This window comes from Cebus imitator, unplaced genomic scaffold, assembly GCF_001604975.1.
Source record: "Cebus imitator isolate Cc_AM_T3 unplaced genomic scaffold, Cebus_imitator-1.0 Scaffold207, whole genome shotgun sequence".
In the NCBI taxonomy this organism is placed as follows: Eukaryota; Metazoa; Chordata; class Mammalia; order Primates; family Cebidae; genus Cebus; species Cebus imitator.
The window spans coordinates 3,715,663-3,737,390 of record NW_016107522.1 but is presented as its reverse complement, the minus strand read 5'-3'; the positions used below and the strand labels follow the sequence as shown (position 1 = coordinate 3,737,390).

General features: G+C 37.0%; 1 protein-coding gene across 2 annotated transcripts in view; it reads right to left on the bottom strand.

Annotated features, from left to right (window-relative positions):
- Positions 1–1,227: 1,227 nt before the first annotated feature.
- The window catches only part of LINGO2 (leucine rich repeat and Ig domain containing 2), a 478,120-nt gene continuing 457,619 nt past the window's right edge, over positions 1,228–21,728 (bottom strand). For both annotated transcript variants that reach the window (XM_017548467.2, XM_037745679.1), the window contains one exon: positions 1,228–4,187. In XM_017548467.2, the coding sequence (XP_017403956.1) occupies positions 2,332–4,152 (1,821 nt within the window). In that variant the 5' untranslated portion in view covers positions 4,153–4,187 and the 3' untranslated portion in view covers positions 1,228–2,331. The remainder of the gene's footprint in view (positions 4,188–21,728) is intronic.

Here is a 21,728-nt window from a genome sequence, read left to right as displayed (position 1 = left end):
CCAACTTTTATTTTGACAAAAGAGCCATCAGAAACACAAAGCCTTTTTATTAATTGCTCAATGTTTCTCTTTCTTTTTTGACAATTAGTTGAATACTACTTCAGACAGTGCTGCAAAATAAAGTAGCTTCTATTCACTTTTGGAAGTTTTTTGGAAATCTCTACTTTAACTTTGTTAATTTTTAAATTTTAAAGGCCCCATTCCATTGGCACACAAGTTGGATTTGTGATAGAGTTTGCAGCAGAGCTTGATTTGCATTGTTTGATATAAATAAGGTATTTGGCACAAATGGGAAATAAAATTCTAAAAGATCTATGATAATCATCAGAAAAGTCACATGCAAAATGTATTGAACAGGCAATTCTTTAATCTTTCATCGTATTTTCCACCTTTTATGAAGGGAGAAATGGGTTTAACTGTTGCTATCTGATTGGCAAACCAATTTCTGGGCTTGTCCTATTTTTACTGGGTTCAATTTAATTTTATTGAAGTTCCTCAAGATTTCAAATTTCAAACTAAAAAAAGACAGCCTTTTGACTATCAACCCACCAATCCAATATGTTAAGAAGCAAACCCCAGAGACCTTCTACTCCAGCTTACATGTTATTCAAAATGTGACTAGATATTTCCTACCAGTTCTATGCTGATTAAATATGTGACATTTCATGAACACAGTCCACATTCAATGCTTTCTCGGATTGCAGAATCATACACATTGAAAGTCATTCACCGAATATATAGCCAAATGAATCTATGCCTCCATTGAACCAGATCACTGGTGGTCATGGCATGACACCAGTTTTTAAAAACTGGAATGTTTAACTTTGAGTAACAGCCATTAATGCAAAGTGAAGTTGACAAATATCCTTGGGTCAGAGAGAGAGAAAAAAAGTCAGCACAACTTAACATATGTATAGGGCTATAATCTTGCTTTTTCTTCAGTGGAGAAAAAAAAATCAGTAAATTTTTAAAAATCCATCTTGTTTTTTCTCAGTTCTTAAAAACAAGACAAATTCCTCTTTTCTACTCAAGATAATTGTCAAAGTAAAACCCAAATCTAATTGGTAAGGAAGCAGGAAGAAACCCTGAAGTTGTCTATTCAAGGTAATACTGTGTGTACAGTATTCAAATAGAGAACATCAGAGTGGCAGAAGCTAGGTGTTCTCTTCAGTAGCAGCAATATAGCACGCAGGCAGCTGTCATGTTTTAGAGAGATCCTTGTTTGCATTAACATCATGTTATGCATGTATCACCCTGTGTTGGCATCTGAGAAGAACTCTTTCTTATTCAGAGAGCCTTTGAAATCTGAATTCTTGATCTTAGCTACTGGTGAATATTATCCTATGGTTATTTGTAACCGTTACCTCTTCTTCCATTTTCTATTAACCTGCTAGTAGTGACTGTGGAAAGTAAAATCAAGGAGTGATTAAATGGATCATTTTCATTATTAAGACCTACCTTGCATTTTACAGGTACATCTAGTGGTGCACCACCTTCTGGAGAAACCAAGGGCTTTGTTACAGTAAACTGGTCCAGTGTGATATTGCAAGTATAAAAAATATTCCATTCTGTATCAAAACTAGGCACATGCCTTTATTTATAGTAACAGAAGTTAACAGAGTTGAGCAGTTTTGCCTTGGGTCCTGTTTCTTAGCATCCTACATCAGACACACACATCTCTCAACATATCTCCGCCCAGAACTCCAGGGATCTAGTCTCAGGGTCATCTGTCGGTAACGGAAGGTGAAATCACACGTGGATCTATAGTGGTGAGTAACTAAAAGCACAACCTCTCATTCATATTGCTTTAAAACATGTACAGCATATATGTTTCAAAAAAAAAAAAAGAATATATTGATCTCTTTGTGGTGCTGAACCAACAATATGGTATGATGCAAGGCTTTAACAAATGATAATCATAGATACAAATTTTTCTGTAGAGTATGTTTTAGACCAATGTGTCTTTTTAATATGTAAATCCTACACTGTAGGTTGTTCTTTTTTATTTTTTCTTTTGTTTTTGCAGCGGTAGAAAATGCTGAATAATTGTCCGTGAATGTGAGCCAAAGATTCAGGTTCATTACTGAGATCCCCAGAATGCCAATATTTGCAATGCAAACATTTAGTATCCCACTGTGTGGGAGGGCTCTGACACATGCCTGCCTGCCTTTTGATGGAGAGTCTCCATTGGAAGTCCTGCTGCTTCCATAGACCCTGCTTTTGACACAGGGGCAGCTGCATACGGCTGCCTCTTCATCTCGTAATTTCTTGTGTCATACTGCCTTACTGATTACCAACATTGACAGAGACAGTAGTGTGAGGGCTGGGCCTTCAAATCATTTTCATGTTGAACCTCCTGGGTCCAGCTACCTCCCCTTCTGCAACAGCACCATTGTTTTTTCTGGGCACATACTCAAGGTCAATGCTGTTTTTGTGCTTGCCTTTCCCTCGGCTCCACACAAAAAGGAGAAGAAAACAAAATAAAACCACTCCCAGGAATGTGAAGCAGCCCATAGCTGTCGACACTAGTATTGTTTTAAGGTCCAAGGAAAATGTATTGGCATTGGTGCCATTGGAAATGGTGTCATTGGAGTCGGTCATGTACATAGGGGTCCTGTTCGCATAAAGAAAGCGATCTGAAGCGAATCCTTTCACAGTTAAGGAGGCTGTGAAGGTGTCATTCCCCGCAGCATTGCTAGCGATGCAAACATACATCCCACTGTCTTGATCCTGGGCAAAGCGGATTTCCAAGGTGCCGTCTGCCAATACAGTGGCTCTTCCATTGGACTTGGTGGTGATGAAACGCCTTCGGGGTGTCACCCAGGAAATCACAGGCTGTGGGTCTCCATCCGCATTGCATTCTAGCTGGACCGTCTGCCCTTCATCTACTAGCAGATGCTGCAACTTCTTTTCACGGATTTTGGGTTTTTTGCAGGTAAAGTAAAAAGAAAGGGCAGTGCTATGGAAATCCTTGAATGACCTCTCACGAATGGTGTCTGGGCCAGCACACATGGGTTGCTGGCCACCAAACTGCAGGGTGGGCTGTCGCTGCAAGATCCAGAGAAGGCGGCAGTCACAGGCCAGAGGGTTGTTGTTAATGCTCAGGACCTCCAGAGCCCTAGGGGAAGAGAAGACATTCTCTTCCAAAGTTTCCAGCAGGTTCTGAGACACGTTGAGCACGCGTAGGAAGTGGAGCCCTTGGAAGGAGTGAGGTTCAATGGTGCGGAGCTGGGCCCCCACTATATGAAGCTCCTGAAGGCGGATCAGGTCAGAGAACATGCCTGCTTCAATAGTGCTGATGGGATTGTAGGAGAGGTTAAGGTGAGTCAGGTATACCAGGTGTTTAAAGGCGAGGAAAGGTACAGTAGACAGATTGGTGTTGGTGATTGAAAGGGATGTGAGGTTGAGACCGTAAAGGCTATTGGCAGGCATCATATCCAGTAAAGGCCAATAGTCAATCTCTAGGTGTTTCAGGTGGAACAGTCTTTTAAAGGCATACACGGGCATATTGTTGATACTGAGATGCTTCAGATGCAGGCTGATGAGGCTGCGGAGGTGGGACAGGGCTTCTGTTGGTACTGCTGTTAAGTTGCATTTCTCCAGGGTGAGCTGCTCTAAACTAAGTAGCCCACTGAATGCCCTGTGTGATATATAAACCAAATCATTGTCCCCCACTTCTAGAGACTTCAAGTTATGTAGATCCTGGAACATGTAGTCTAGTAAAATGACAATCTTATTCTCACTAATGTCGAGCTTGGTGAGATTGGACAGCCCCGTAAATACCCCCAAAGGGACCAACTTCAGACGATTGCCTTTTAGGCGGAGGGAACGCAGGTTAAAGAGATTGTTGAATGCTCCAGGTTCCACATTGGCGATGATGTTGTCACTCAAGTCTATTTCTTCCAGCAGAGGATATGATATGAATTCTTCAGGGTTGACACTTTTTAGCCTGTTTTTACTGAGGTCCAAGATTTTGGTTTCGATGGGAATGCCCTCTGGGATGGCGATCAACCGCCTTCTGTGACAGCTAACAGATTTGTTCTGAGCAGAGCACTCACAGCGAGCAGGGCAGCCAATGGTGGATCCCATGAAGATTAACACCACAGCCAGACCCAGGAATGGCTGCCAGCATGATATGGCCGTGTGAAGCATGACTCCACTTCTTAGTCTACACCTAGGTCACGGGCCTGCATAGAAGGGGCAGAAGAAGGGAGGAAGAAAAGTTGAGTTAGCATATAAATAGGTGAAGGGGCATAAATAGGGCAAAAGGTGTTATGGAAAGGATGCTGGATTTGGAATCAGTGAGATCTGGGCATAAACCTGAGGGTTGACCTTCTCAGCAAAATGTTCTTGGTCAAGTGATTTCACCTCTCTGTATTTCAGTTTTCCTGGGCGTAAAACGGGGATGATGAGGATAATAATAGTAAGAGCTTCCCAGAGTTGTCATGACAATTTCAGAGTTTGACAACTATAAAGACACAAAGATAATGTGTGGCAGACTTTGAGATAACAAATTTCACACTCAAAAGCTCTATTTTGAATTCATATGGAAGAAACAGAGGTCAACAGCTAAGAGGAAAGCAGCTCAGTGTGAATCAGTGTCTGCATCACTAATGACCAGGATATCATCCTCTATTCACAACAAAGCTAACAGAAGTTCCAGTCAATATCAGGCCTTTCGGTGCAACATACAAAACAAAATTACAGTCAAAACGAAGTGTTCAAATGTTTTTCTTCATATGTACATTTTCTACTTTTAATGTACGCATCTTTCATAATTCAGCATATTTTAATTTATGAAGAGATTTTCTTATTTGAGGCAAACAAAAGGTCCTCATACATCCTCCCTGTATAGTTCTTGTGTTTCTCGTAGGAATGAGGCAGAGTTAAGGTACAGGATGACTATAATAAAAATGCCCTTTAAAATGATTTTGAGATAAATGTTTAGGAATGGGAAAAGAAATAATTTTCAGAAAAAATATCTTTTAATAAATGAACTACCCTCTTTCACATTCAAACAAACCTCTTAAAGTGAAATTAAATAGATACAAATGAGATCATCAATGAACATGTTTTAAATGTGGATAGTGTAGCAGACACTGAACTCAACTGAACAATAAGAGGTGTATTATTGAGCTCTGCTTTTCAACTTGGGGTTCTCAGGGGTACACTGCATCCAGAAACACCATACTTTACTTAAGGTTAAGTAGCTTGAAACAATGGTTTTAGATAAAAAAGTACTTCATAAACTTTGACATTCATTCCTGAACTGTAAAGGAACAATTAGTAAGAAAATAATTATCCAATTACAGTGTTGACCTATATATCTATGTCTACATCTAAACAAATTTACGAATAAAAAATAACAAGTAGGATCAGGCATAATGGTGAATCACTAGATCACTAGAAAATTTTCCTCCGAATGTAGAAACAAGGCAAAAGCCCAGAAAGTGCTAGCAAACCAGTTAGATAGGAAAATAAGAGCTATAATTTTTGGAAAATATATGGCAAAACTATTATTCATAGATCAAATTAATGTGTATCATGAAAACCAATGGAAATCAGCTAAAATGATTACAACAATAGAATATGTGCATTAGCATACTATGAAATATATAATTTTTTAGAAATTGTCTACACAAATAAACCATTTAGAATATACTATTGTAAAAATTATTTCAGTCATGATATCTCGAAAAAACATCAAATTCCTTAGTATAGACTTAATAAGAAATACATAGGACTAATATGACAACTAGTTAAACCCTATCAAGAATCAAAATAACTTACTAAAAGAGGGATATATACTATGTATTTAGATAGATAAATATTATAAAAACATAAATTCCTTTTTCCATAGAACATACATTACAGAGAATAATGTTTTATCCCTGGAAAATTAATTCTAACATTCATTTGGAAGAAAATATATATGAAAATAATCAGAAACATTAAAAAAACTATGAAAACACCTGTCATACAATGCATTCAAACATAAGATATGAAGCTATAATAATAAATCAGCATGCTATTGACACAAAAATAAACAGTCCAAAAAAACAAAAACAGGAATTATATCTAGATATATTTGAAAACTTTATTTATATTAAAGGATAGCATTTTAAGTCAGTGAGAAAAATACAAATGATTGGATTGATATTTTGTGGGAAAATTTGCATACTAACTTTACTTCTTCCAACAAAATAAATTCCAGATGAATTAAAGATTCAAATGTAAGAAGAAAATATGTACTAGAAGAAAATTCAGGAATTTTATAATATGTACCTCTTTTAATTCTATCCCAACCTCTGTTACTGGCTTAAAGCAAGCACTGATCTGCATTGTCACTGTAGATTAGTATTCATTTTATAGAATTTTAATTTCAATGAAATCATATAATATTCTTATATCCAGCATCTTTCACTCAGCATAATGTTTTTGAGTTTCAACCATATTGCTGCATGTAACAGTAGTTTGTTCTTTTTTATGTCTGGTAGTATTCCATTTTGTCACAACAACTTGCTTGTCAATTCAACTATTTTTGGAAACTTGGGCTGTGTCTAAGAGCTGCCCATTAATAGTCTAATAGCTGACTATTAATATAGAAGTCTTTGTGTATACTTATGTTTTTATTTTTTAAAAACATACCTAGACATTAAACTTATAGGTCATGGGGTAGGAAGTATAGTATTTATAAGAAACAGGCACATGTTTTGCCAAAGAGCCAAAGAGATTATACCATTCAGCATTTCCACTGGTGGTACAAGAGAGTTTCGTGTGTTCCGTATTGCCTCCAACATGAATATTGACCATCTTTTATGTGTTATCCATTCTAGTGGGACTATATTTTCTCATTGCATTTTCCTCATAACTAGTGATGCTGAGCATCTTTTTGTCTGCTTATTGCCCGTATATGTAGAATTTTTGGTATATTTTATCTTTAAACATTTTGCTAACCTTTAATTGGTTTTTAAAATTATTGAGAAATTTATATATTATAAATACAGCTTCCTTATTAGATAAATATATTATGCATATTTTATGCTCATCTGTGGTTTACCTCTTCCTTTTCTTCATATTTCTTAAAGAGCAGAAGTTTTAAAATTTAAATCCATTTTAACATGCTTTTCCTTTTATGATTTAGCCTCTTTGTGTTCTATTTAAGAGACCTTTGCCTATACCAATGTCTTGAAGATTTTGTCCTAAAAAAATTTAGTTTTATTATTTGCATTCAAATCTATGATCCATTTTGAATTAATTGTGTATAGCATGAAGTAGGAATGAAGGTTTTTTTTCTCTCCTACAGCTATTTAGTTTTTAGAGTGCTGTTTCTTAAAAAGACTTCCCTTTCTAGCCAGATGTGGTGGCTCACCCCTGTAATCCCAGCACTCCTGAAGGTTGAGGTGGGTGGATGGCTTGAGGTCACGAGTTTGAGAGCAGTCTGGGCAACATAGCAAGATTCCCCTATTTACAAAAATAAAATAGCCAGGCATGTTGGCATGCACCTGAGTAGTACTCCTAGATACTCAGGAAGCTGAGGTAGGAGGATTGCTTGAGCCGAGGAGTTTGAAGCTGCAGTGAGCTGTGATTGCCACTGCACTCCAGTATAGGTGACAGTGAGACCCTGTCTCTACAAAAATATAAATAAATAAAATATAAATTTAAAAAATACTTTCCTTTTCCTGTTAAGTTACTTGAGGATATTTGTCAAAAATCAGTTGATCGTATATGTACCTCTCGATTTCTGTTTTCCATACTGCTCCACCAATTTATATGTCTGTTAAACCAGTACAGCTCTCTTGGTTGCTATAGCTTTTTATCATCAGTTTAATTCTTGAAATCAGATGGTATTAGTCATCCAATTTTTGTTGTCTTTTCAAAAAGTCCTTTGGCTTTTCTAGATCATTTGAATTTCCTCATAGATTTTAGCATCAACCTGACAATTTCTAAAGAAATTTTCTGTGATACTGGCAAAAAATGGTGTTGATTCCATTAATCTATGGAGAAATGATATTATGACAATATTGAACAACTTTCCCATCCATGAATGTTGCACTATCTTCATATCTTTAGGTATTCTTTTATTTCTGTCAAAAAATATATTGTCATCTACAAATAGACAGTTTCATTCTTTTTTTTGATTTGTACCCTTTATTTTTTTTGCATCTTTTGCATTTGTTAGTACTCTCATACAACGTCAAATAGGAAAATTATTTGTTTTTTCTCCATTAAGTTTGATGTTAACTGTGGGTTTTTCATAGATGACCTTTGTTAAGATAAGAAAGTGTTTTTTTCTCAGTTAACTAAGATTTTTTAAAAGTACAACTGAGTACCGAATGAAAAAATGCTCTTCTGTATCTACAGAGATGCTCTTAATGTTTTTCTCCATTATTCTTTTAATATGGCAAGTAATACTGATTAATTTTTGAAGATTAAATCAACCTCACACTTCTGGGATAAACCCTACTTTGTCATTTATTGAATATTGTATTTGTAATACTTTTTGGAATTTTTCTGTTAATATTTGGTCAATAACTTTTTTATGAGAATTTTAATCTAGTTTTTAGTTTCTTTGTGATGTGTTTATATACTTTTAGTATCAGAGTACAGTAGTCCCTCCATATCCATGATTTTTCTTTCTGTGGGCTCAACCATGGTCCAAAATAAGGTAAGTAAGTAAGGTAGTTATTTTAAAGGAGAGAGAGAGAGAGACTACATTCATATAACTTTTATTACAGTATATTTTTTATAATTGTTCTATTTTATTAGTAATTTTTATCATAGGTGTATATATACACAGGGAAAAACAGTATTTACAGGGTTTGGTACTATCTGCAGTTTCAGGCGTCTACCAGGGAACTTGGAACATATTCCTTGTGGATAAGGGGAGACTACTGCAGTACAGTTCTTACCAAACCAGTAGGTAAGTATTCCTTAATTTCTTGTTCTCTTTTTCCTAAAGAGTTTGTATAGAATTATCTTTATTATTATTATACTTTAAGTTCTGGGATACATTTGCCAAATGTGCAGGTTTGTTACATAGATACATATGCCTTGGTGGTCTGCTGAATCCATCACTCTGTCGTCTACATTAGGTATTTCTCCTAATGTTATCCCACCCCCAGCCCCCAACAGGCCCTGTTGTGTGATGTTCCCCTCCCTGTGTCCATGTGTTCTCACTGTGCAACTCCCACTTATGAGTGACAATATGTGGTGTTTGGTTTCTGTTCTTTTATTAGTTTGCTGAGAATGATGGTTTCCAGATTCATCCATATCCCTGCAAAGGACATGAACTCATCCTTTTTTATGGCTGCCTAGTATTCCATGGTGTATATGTGCCACATTTTCTTTATCCAGTCTATCACTGATGGGCATTTGGGTTGGTTCCAGGTCTTTGCTATCGTGAACAGTGCCACAATAAACATGTGCATGTGTCTTTATAAAAGAATGACTTATACTCCTTTGGGTATATACCCAGTAATGGGATTGCTGGGTCAAATGGTATTTCTATTTCTAGATCCTTGAGGAATTGCCACACTGTATTCCACAATGGTTGAACTAATTTATACTCCCACCAACAGTCTAAAAGTGTTCCTATTTCTCCACATCTGTTGTTTCCAGATTTTTTAATGATCGCCCTTCTAACTGGTGTGAAATGGTATCTCATTGTGGTTTTGATTTGCATTTTTCTAATCACCAGTGATGGTGAGCTTTTTTTCCATATGTTTGTTGGCAACATAAATGTCTTCTTGAGAAGTGTCTGTTCATATCCTTTGCCCACTTTTTGATGGGTTTTTTTTTTCTTGTAGATTTGTTTAAGTTCTTTGTAGATTCTGGATATTAGCCCCTTTGTCAGATTGGTAGATTGCAAAATTTTTCTCCCATTCTGTAGGTTGCCTGTTCACTCTAATGATTGTTTCTTTTGCTGTGCAGAAGCTCCTTAATTAGATCGCATTTGTTGCCATTGCTTTTGGTGTTTTAGTCATGAAGTCTTTGCCCATGCCTATGTCCTGAATGTTATTGCCTAGCTTTTCATCTAGGGTTTCTATGGTTTTAGGTCTTAGGTTTAAGTCTTTGAAAGTCATTAAGGCTAATGTAGTTGACTGTGTGGTTCAGCTCTTGTAAAATTAGTAATAGCTAATTTTTAGCTACACTAGCAATTTCTGAGACATGGGTATTATTAAAATCACCAACCATGAAATGTGAACTTGTCTGTATCTTCCTGACTTCTATACATTTTGGTTTCATGTATGTTAAAGCTCTGATATGAAGCACATGTTGAATTTCTGATGTATCAATCATTTATCATTAGGAAGAGTTCATATTTGTCTCTAGCAATGCCCCTTGTTTTTAAGTCATCTTTGTTGAGATAATATTTTGGGGTTTATTTCATTTTGGCTCATTCCTCAAATTTCAAAATTTCAGAAACAGGATATTGAAATATATGATTAAAAGGAGTATATTCAAGAGAACACAAGAACAACCAGCTTCCTTCTATTTTGGAATTAAGATTTTTAAAAAGACAAGCTGTTAAAATCTGGTTGTTCTTCTAGTCTAATATGCTGAGAAACAGAGTCCTGGTTAGGAAATCTTAGCCGAAACTATTTCAAACAATTATGTTTCAGTATTCACAGTCCACCTGGAAACACACTTGCAGCCAAATACTTTCTGGCAGCAGAGGTGAAATAATACTCAATAAACATGACCTGAGACATGTCTAAACAGACAATATTTGCTTTGCCATTGAGGATTCTCTATCTTGCAGCAATAATTTCCCCACAGCAAGTACCCTTTGCCCGGTTCACAGTATAGCTTAATGCCGTTTTCCTTAAGCTATGATTGAGTCATCTGTAACACACAAACTATGGTATGACATTTTAAATGATTAAAATAGCCACTCTAGCTTTCTTAAACAATGTTTTTGTGGTATACCTTTTTTTCTTTTTTCACTTTGTGCATACATGTTGAGTGAGTTCTTTCTTTTGGATCTGGTCTCATAATCTCTGCCTTTCATTATATTGCTTAGTCCATTTACATTGAATATAGTTATTGACATGATTGTACTTAGGGATGCCATTTTGCTCTCTGGTGTCTATTTGTCCCTTGCATTTTTTGTTCCTGTCTTTCTCCTTTCTTGCCTTATTCCCTCTGATTTTTTTAGTTTTGTATTTCAATTCCTCTTTTGACTTTTTAATCTACATTTTATCTTATTTTTATTTATTCCTTAAGGGATTGAAGTATACAGATGATCTCCAATTTATAATGGTTGATTTATAATGTTTCAATTTTACAATGATGTGAAAACAGTATGCATTCAGTAAAAACTATATTTTGAGTGCCCATACAACCATTCTTTTTTCTCATTTCAGTACAGTATTCAATAAATTACATGAGATATTCAATACTGTTACCAAATAGGCTTTTTGTTAGATGATTTTTTCCACCTTTAGGCTAATGTAAGTGTTCTGAGCACATTTAAGGTAGACTAGGGAGGGTAGGTATATTAAATACATTTTCAATGTTATATCTTTAACTTATAATAGGTTCATTGGGATGTCACCCATCATAAGTCAAGGAGCATCTGTACATTTTCATCACAGTCTACTTTAATATTGAATTGCTTCAAGTAAAATACAAGAGCTCTACAACAGCATACTTCCATTTATATACTCCTCCCCTCATCCTTGGTGGAGAGAGGTACAGGCATAGAGAATAGTGTTTGCAAAGGCATGGAAACAATTAAAAACACTCTATAATTGGAGACAAAGTCCTTCAGAATCGTTGGAACAAAAACTGAGGAGAGAAAAGAGGCTGAAGAGGTAATTAGAGGAATGATTTGCAAGGGGGTTATAAACTGTGATAAGCTGTTTACACTTTATCCTAAGAGCAATGACAAGCCATTAAAGTGTTTTATGCAAAAGAGTGATATGATCAGATTTACATTTTGGAAACATTAATCTGATTCCAACATGAAAAGCAGACTCACACAAGGGAAAGACTTGAAGCTGATAACTCGGGAGACTGTTGTGTTAATTCAAGTCAGAAAAAAATAGTGGTTACTCTCAGGGCCGTGGGTGTAATGTTGGGTAAATGGACAAATTCAAGAGGTATTCTGAGGCAGAACAGAACTGCTTCACAATCAGCTGTGGAGGGTGTAGGAGAGGAGAAGCGAAGATTGTTTATACTTTATTACAATGAAGGACCTGGTGTCCTTCACTGAGATGGAGAACTTAAAGCAGCCTGAGGAATTCCTGGTTTCCTCAAATGTGTTCATCACTAGACCAAGATGTGTGGGGTCCCTGGGCAGATTAATGATTTTACCACTCCTTAAAAATATTTTTTGTAATAGCTTTTAGAATTTCTTTGGTAGGGTAGGGAAACATATTTTCAATTATTATCAGATGACTCTTTATGTTCAATGTAAAAGTTTCATAATACGCTTTATGCTTTCCTGTTTTTGAATTGATGGTAAAGTGTGAGTCATTTTTTATCCTTTGCCGAATTTGCCCAATCAACCTATCACCAGTTAAATAAAGAAACAGTTGGCATCTTATTTCTGTTATTTCAGCAGCGGTTAAGAGAAAGTTTGTTTATTGCTTAGATTCCTTAATTTGGCTGTAAGTATGTCTGCCATGGAAGACAGCATCTAACTAGATCATGGCCAAAACTTAACTAAAAAGGAGCTCAACTAAGGTGGATCAATTTCAGCTCCAAAGGACTGCCAAAAAAGGGTGGATAAGTATCCAGCAAGCCTCCTGCAGGTTAGGTCTCTATACATCTGGAACTCCTTGCCCATTCTAGTAATGTCCTTCAGCTAGGCAGAAGTGGATAATTTGGGGCTATATCTCATCAGTTTTTTGATTAGCCTAGAAACGGTGGAGGAATGTTGTGCTTTATTATTCTCACAAATATTTCTCAGTTTTAGCCCAGAAGGCAAACTGCTGATTCCATTTAGCTTTCACAGTCAGCAGAAGTCTGACAATCAAAGCTTGCTCATAATGTCCGACTGTGACCAAGGTTTCACAAGATGAACTTTGTTTCATTTGGAATAAAGCAGGAAACTGAAATCTATAGGGAGTTGACTAGGGCCTTTCCATTAATTCTGATCAAAGGAATTCTTAAGTACAATGATAAGTACCTTTTAAGACCGAGCATGTGAAGTTGGATATTTTTATACTTACACATTTTTTGTATGCTGGGTATTTATTCCCCACTTATTCTATTTAAGAAACACTCATCAAAGCATCAAGAAGTAGACTTAAAGAAGCAACATAAAAGACCTGAAATTGCAAATTTGAGCTCACTCATACCTGGCCCAAATTCTGATTTTGACATTTGTTAGCTATAGGACATATTCATCTACGTCTATGATTCTATCTCCTCTGTGAATTTTTGATAATCAAGAATAACCGTGAGCATTAAAGGTGGTGTATATGGTGACTAGCACATAAATAATAGCTATAATTTTATTTTTTTTTATAGGATAATGATATGGTTTGTTGAAGCAGTATTTGTCAGGACTGAAAGAAAACCAAATAAAGCCATGGATTTCCTCTGAAGACAGAACACTGCAGAAAGATGTCCTGAAACAGATGATACAGTGATAAGGTGAGTGAAGAGATTGGTAAAATGGAGAAAGTGAAGAATTTCAAGCAGCCATTATTTTTAAAAACACAAGTAAGAAAGGAAGGATATCATGGTGGCTGTGTCTTGTTTAAAAAGAAAGTTTAGGAGGAAACAGCTGCTTTGATGGATAAGGTAATGATAAATTGCTTAGCCTGGAAATTCTATGACTAATTTAGTTCCCTGGCAACTGAACAAGGGCACAAAACAATAAATGGATAGCACAGGAATCTCTTTAAACTTCAGACTATCTAATGCTAAATTTTTGTTGAATTCAGTAAAGCTATTTCCCAAATGGAGAGAAGTAGGTGAAGAGTGGGCTGGGGTAGGGGTTAAAAAAAAAAAAAAAAGAAAGCAAAGCTTTTAATGAAATCTGAGGCTGTAATTTCCAGATGTCTACAATTGTAACTTCAGAAATCCTGGTCTCCATAAAAATCAGATATAGAAGAGTTGTGAAAGTTGTATAAAACATTTGAAAATTAAATCAATTTTAGTATGAGCAAGTCTGGAAACTCAACCAGGGTTACCTAAGTGCTTTCAAGCCAACTTGAGATCTAGCCCAAAGTCCCAGACCTGACAGGAAACACTGGATTTGAACTCTTTTTCAACAGAAATAAAATATAGCTTTATACATGATTTCTAATTATCCTCCAAAGCATTGCATTTTACCTGTTTCTCTCTACTCATTTTTGGTAAGGAAGGAATGGAAACTTTCAATATTGAGGCTCAACTTGGAGAATATTCAAGGGGAAATGGAAACAGCCAAAATGAAAGCCAGGCTTGCAGAGCATCAAATGTGTTAAAATTTACAGGTGTAATAATAAAATTACTTAGTGGCTCAGGCAAGTGGGCAGTTACCCACTTCTGTAGATAACTCTTGATTAGCCATATGCAGATGACCAGTTCTGGCGGTAACTGAAGATAGTATTTTGGTCTATAGTTACTAGGCTAGGGACTTGTACATGCTGGCAATTACTGTTTGGTTTGAAGCCTTTAAAGACAATGTGAGATTCTATCTGTATAAAAAGTAGCTGAATTAGCTGTTAATATGATTTAATGCAATGAAATTGATGGAAATTGATATAAAATGGGCATACAACTAGTAAATTGAGCAGGTGATATAGTCAGCATCTTTATTCTTTTCCTCTATTGTCTCTATTCAGGGGTGGTAAGAAGATCAAGAAAATTGTTATTTGATTGGAACTGTGCTATAGATAACTTAGTGTTCTCTGGGACTGGGGAATTTTAAAGCTCACTCCTTTTGTGAAGCAGTTTCTGGGGGTTCTTCAGGATCCACAATCAAGGGTTATCCTCTACGTAGTTCTCTTTCATCTGAATGAGTGAATCTTTATTCTGGCTTGTTGAGTAGTTATTCCATAGTCTCTAGGAATATCTTATTTACAGAGGTCTTATAACCTCTTCCAGGTAGCCTTGTTATAAAGGAGCTCCCTCATGTATATTGCCTTCAAGGACATGGAAAAAACTCATTTGCCGGAAAAACTCTGGAAATGCAGAGCAGTCCCAATGCAGCAGCAACTTTCTTTACCACAAGCCACAAAAGAGGGTATCTAACCTAATATTTGTTTTCTAGATTTACCAGGAAGGAGTTAGGCAGGAGTCATGATGCATCTTTAAGTACAGGCAAAGACCATTAGCATTTTCATATAATCCTGTTGAAGCAATTTTCTCCTGGTTTCAGTAGAAGAGGAAAGAACTTTTCTTGTTTGATGCATCATTTGCCTATTTTTTTAATCCAGGTTTTTTTGAGCTCTTAACTTTTACCCTATAATTCTCTCATGCTTTCTCATACAATATCATTGAAATACCCTCTCATTGCAAATAGAGAGCAACTATAACTATTTTGAAAAGATTTTTGTTCAGTAACACTTCCTTGTAAATTTAAAGCAATATTTTAAAGAAAACCACTCAGTTTGTTATATCTATATATATATATATATATATATAAAAAAAAAAACACACACACACACACAATTTTCTCATCTTCCCTCTGGGCTTTCTCTGCTTTGGTATCTTTTTCTCTGATTTCCACTGGACTATATCTATTTGAAAACACGAATTCATCTTGTATTCAAGTGATTAGTGAACAATTAGCAAAGCTTGTCCTAAGTCATTAATTAATAGTTTCTGTTTAATCTTTCCTGAAACTGGAGAGCCCTCTGTTCTCATGTTTATCTTGATCTCTTTGAAATGCAAATTATTTGCTCTTCTACAGTTCTGAATCTCCTTTTGGCCTATATAGAAATTCTTGGACATATATAGTATGCCTAGTCTACTTAAAAGTTTTAATGATGAAAGTGTTTTTCTCTAGCTTTGAGGTTTGTCTCTTTGAAATTAATATTACTAATTAAGGGGAAGTTGGCTTGAGATGCCTGCTGGCTTCACAAATGTGATGTGAAATGCTCCTAATCTGTAAGGCAGTATAGGATAATGGCTAAAAGATACGCAATCGTCAAGCTGTGTTTAAATCTAATCCTTTGTTATTCTCAGTTTTCTTACCTTTAAAATGAGAATAGTAGTAACTCTTACAGGGTTACTGTGTGAATGAAATGTGATTGTGCACATAAAGTCAGAGCTCTATACTTTTATCATCACTACCTAGAGAAGGGAAATGTTGCTCATGGTATGACACAAAATCTCTCAACTGCAGGAAGTACTGAAAACCTTTTTTGATGTAAATAGAGAGGATATGCAATCTGGAGGCAATGGATTAATGTGTTAAGGTCTGTTAAGTATTTTATATTATAGCTGAAAGCAACCGAGGTAGTCGCACCCAGCGCAAAAATTTCTGCTAAGAAGTGACTTAAGTTCCTCTAAAGATAGTTAGGACAAGCTATGAAATACATGCCTCAATATACACCATGGAGTGCTCTGCAGCCACAAAAAAGGATGAGTTCATATCCTTTGCAGGGACATAGATGAAGCTGGAAACTATCAATCATGCTCAGCAAACTAAAACAGGAACAGAAAACTGAACATTGCATGTTCTTACTCAGAAGTGGGAGCTGAAGAATGAGAACACAAGGACACAGGGAGGAGAACAGCACACACTGGGGCCTGTCGGGGCTTGGGGCGAAAGTCAAGGGAGACCATTAGGACAAATACCTAATACATGCAGGGCTTAAAACCTAGATGATGGGTTCATGCGTTCAGCAAACCACCATGGCACATGTATTCCATAACTTAAAATAAGACAAAGAAACGCATGCCTCACGTTGGCTGGTCAAAGAAAGTTTGGTTGCCTTCTGTGATAATTGCCCAGGCTTCAAAACCCACCCAGGCCCTTCTGGATAGAAGCTGTGCCCACAGAGAACAACTTCCTCTCCTTCATAAGGTTATAAAGTTTACTTGGGAAAATATCAACTGGAGGAGAATTCTGTTAAGTAGCTTCCCTTTCAGATTCTTGAATTTTATCTGTTGTTCCACGAAAAACTGGACTCTTTCAAGTGTGGATATTCATGAACAAAAGAGCATCTCTCTGGAGATTACCTGGTTTTAATTAGTTGCTGCTGAATGCACCTAGACATTTTAGTTTCTTTCTTACTTAAAGCTGTGCAGACAAGATAGCTGTCTTAAATCCCTTCTGGAACACTCTGGAAATGAAGAAATATAAATTTCTACCAGCTTCTATAGCAGATAAACCCTTAAATCTCAGTGGCTTAAAACAATAGAAGTTTATTAGTTCTGCTCCGTGAAGACATCGGGGGACTAGGGCTCTATTTTGTGGCTCCTTCCTCTTCTAGGTCTTTAAAGTCCTTTCCATTTGATATGAAAAAAGATGAAGAGGATCATAATACTGAGGTTTTCATAAACCAGACCCAACAATAAACTCATAATGTCTGTTCATGTTTCATCAGTTAGAACTCAGTTATATGGGCACACCCAACTAAATGCAAAGGAGGCAGGAAAATGTAGTTTAGCTACGTGGCTATGAAGAAGATGAAATAGGGTTGGTAGGTAGGTAGCCAGTCTCTGCCAAAATAAATAGCAATTGATAATAATATGAATCTAGTAAGTATCCTAGATTTATGCTTCTATTTTTTGTTTATAAGTTGTTTCAGAGAAGACAGAGGCATCTGGAAAATTACCTACTGTCTATTTATTTATCTATCATCTATCTAAATGATCACTGATACCATTTTGCATTTAACTCTGTGTGCATGTTTTTACACATTAGACAAAAATGTCTTACATAGTAAGGTTTAACTCTGGCCTTTGTTAATGTAATCCTTTGCCAGATAGAGTGCTGCATCTAAAATTCCCATTTGCATGCCTACTCTTAATTCATACTCAATTCCTAGGTGGTAGAAATGCAACCTGTAAAAAAAAAATTATGTATCAAGCTAAGCAAGAACAGGCAATTCATTATATTTCAAAAAGTGTCATATTTTTTGCCTCTAACTTTAGTAGATATTTGGGAACTTCTGTCTATTGATGGCTGCCAACTAATTGTTTGAGTTCTGTCCAAAACAGAGTAGAAAACTATCAAAGTAGGAAGTATATTTAACTGAACTCAATAAACACCTTCTGGCTACCTTTTATATGCAAAGCAGAGCTGGGTACAGAGATGAGCTAATGCAATTCTTATTCTCAAACAGCTTATGGTCTAGTAAGGAAACACTGTCCAGTGAAGAAATTAATTATATTAATTTGACTTTCCAAATTTGAATCACATGACAACTTTAAGCAGCAAAGATGCACTGTAGTACATTATTTAATATATTTAAATATTGAAAAAACAATGTCCAGCCATGGAAAATAATTGGAAACCGATGTTTCCAATTGACTATTATTCAGGAATTAAAATGATGGCTATAGTAGATATTTGGAAAATGTTTATATGAAAAAGGCATTGAGTGAAAAAATGAATTTATATCTACATCAGGAACACAGTTAAGAAAAAATACCTTTATGTGTCAAGGAAAAGATTGGGAGGAAATATGCCAAAGTTCTGCTTTCTCTTCCTTTGTTTTAAAAAAAGTGTTTTCAGTGTGTATTGTATTGCAGTGATTTTGAGGAAACTGACAATAAAAACATAAAAATGCAATAAAAGTCCTTCAAAATTCAATCATAGGTAACATCTGTTCTGAATGAGCAACACACATAGATAAGATGACTTATCTTTAGTCGACTAATTGGTCACATTATAAAGTTAGGGCAGAAGATAAGTCTCCTTTTTCCTTACTACTTCTGTTTTCCTTGTTATGGTACTTTATCTCCACCATTAAAAAAAACTGATAATATATAATTGTATATAAAATTATAATTTCTCACCTCTCTCTTTTATTAAGGAAATACATGTAGGAGGGAGAGAGAGAAGATCAAATATGTATGTATTCTAGTTTATTTGTATTTTGATAAACATTTCTGGAATCATAGGGAATCACATTATTTTAAATATATTTACATTCATGTAATACACATGCTAATTATTCTCATCTAAATAAATTGCACTGAAAGAAAACCAGTAAATGGCTCAGCAAACTGAGATTATCATGATTCAAAATGAAGGTGAAAAACAGATAAATGATGAAAGAACACAGACACAGTATAAAACAGCTTACATAAAGGAATGAATCCTGGCAATTTAAGTTTGTTTATGGTGAACAAAGTCATTTGAGGCTTTAACTTAGCTACTTCAGGAGTATAATTCATAGATTATGTTTATGTGAAAGCTTCATTGAGTATGTACAACTAGGTGAACTCTTAGTTTAGTTTTCCAATAAGAAAACTGGTTTCAAAGTAGGCCTGTTAGGGGCTAACCATGTGTGGCCAGAAAAAAAGAAATATTAACTACAAATTTCTGAAACAAATCATTTATAGGCCTTATTAAATATCTTTCAGGGGACTTCCACCAAGGTGGCCAAATACGAATAGCTTCCGTGCGCAGTTCTCAGGAAAACTGATGCAGGAGCTGGGTGATCACCACATGTCCAACTGAGGTCCCAGGTTCGTCTCATTGGGACTGATTAGACAGTGGGCTCAGCCCAGCAAGGGTCAGCTGAAATAGGGTGGGGTGTTTCCTCACCTGGGAAGCACAAGGGGCCACAGAAGTTCTATAACTTCTCTCTCAGTCAAGGGAAGCCCTTAGGGACATCTCCTGACACTCTGGCACCCTGGCTCAGATTCTGCGCTTTTCCTACTGTCTTCACAACCTGCAGACCAAGAGATTCCCTCCAGTGCCTACAACACCAGCGCCCCAGGTTTTAGCTGCAGCAGTTTTTTTTTTCCCCTCATATCCCAGTGGCTCCTGGAACACCAGCGAGACAGAACCACTCATTTCCCGAAAAAGGGGGCCGAAGCCAGAGAGCCAAGTGATCTGGCTTGGTGGGCCACTCACACAAAGACCAGTAAGCTAAAATCCACTGGCATAAAATTCTCGCAGCCAGCACAGCAGTCTGAGCTTGACCTGGGACATTCAAGCTCAGTGGGGAGAGGGGCTTCTGCCATTGCTGAGGCTCAGGTAGGCGATTTTAACCTCACCTGTGTAAACAAAGTCACACAGATTTACACAGCAACTAGGCGGAGCCCAAAGGCAGCTCAGCAAGGCCTCTGCAGGTAGATGCCTGTCAGGGACTTAGAAATAAAGCCCCCACCTTCCTGGGACAGAGCACCTAGGAAAAGGGGCAGTTGTGGTACAGCCCCAGCTGACTTAAACGTCCCTTCCTGGCAGCTATGAAGGGAGCATCAGATCTCCCAACATAGCACTCAAGCTCTGATAAGGGACAGGCTGCCTCCTCCAGTGGCTCCCTGATCCCTGTGTATCCTGACTGCGAGACACCTCCCAGCAGGGGCTGAAAAACACCTCGTACATGATAGCTCTGGCTGGCATCTGGCGGGACCCTTTTGGGACGAAGCTACCCGAGGAAGGAACAGGCAGCAATTCTTGCTGTTCTTCAGCCCCTGCTGGTGATTCCCAGGCAAACAGGGTCTGGAGTGGACCTCCAGTAAACTCCAACAGACCTGCAGCAGAGGGGCCTGTTAGAAGGAAAACTAACAGAACAACAGTTTCAACATCAACAGAAGGGATGGCCACTCAGACTCCGCATCCAAAGGTCATCAGCTTCAAAGACCAAAGGTAGATAAATCCACAAAGATGGGAAGAAACCAGCGCAAAAAGGCTGAAATCTCCAAAAACCAGAATGCCTCTTCTCCTCCAAGGAATCACAACTCTGGGAACAAAACTGAATGGAGAATTAGTTTGCTGAACTGACAGAAGTAGGCTTCAGAAGGTGGGTAATAACAAACTTCTCTGAGCTAAAGGAGTATGTTGTAACCCAATGCAAGGAAACTAAGAACCTTGAAAAAAGGTTAGATGAAATGTTAATGAGAATAACCAGCATAGAGAAGAACATAAATGAATTGATGGAGCTGAAAAATACAGCATGAGAACTTTGTGATGCATACAAAAGTTTCAATAGCTGAATCGATCAAGCAGAAGAAAGGATGTCTGAGATTGAAGATCAACTCAGTGAAATAAAATGAGAAGGCAAGATTAGAGAAAAACAGTGAAAAGAAAGGAACAAAGCCTCCAAGAAATATGGGATTATGTGAAAAGACCAAATCTATGTTTGACTGGTGTACCTGAAAGTGATGAGGAGAATGAAACCAAGTTGGAAAACACTCTTCAGGATATTATCCAGGAGAACTTCCCCAACCTAGCAAGGCAGGCCACCATTCAAGTCCAGGAAATACAGAGACCACCACAAAGATATTCCTCAAGAAGAGCAACCCCAAGGCACATAATCATTAGATTCGCCAGGGTTGAAATGAAGGAAAAAATGCTAAGAGCAGACAGAGAGAAAGGTCGGGACACCCACAAAGGGAAGCCCATCAGACTCACAGCAGATCACTCAGCAGAAACCCTGCAAGCCAGAAGAGAGTGGGGGCCAATATTCAACCTTCTTAAAGATTTTTTGTGACCCAGAATTTAACAACCAGCCAAACTAAGCTTCATAGGTGAAGGAAAATAAAATCCTTTATGGACAAGCAACTGCTAAGAGATTTTGTCACCACCAGGCCAGGCTTACAAGAGCTCCTGAAGGAAGCACTAAACATGGAAAGGAACAACCAGTACCAGCCACTCC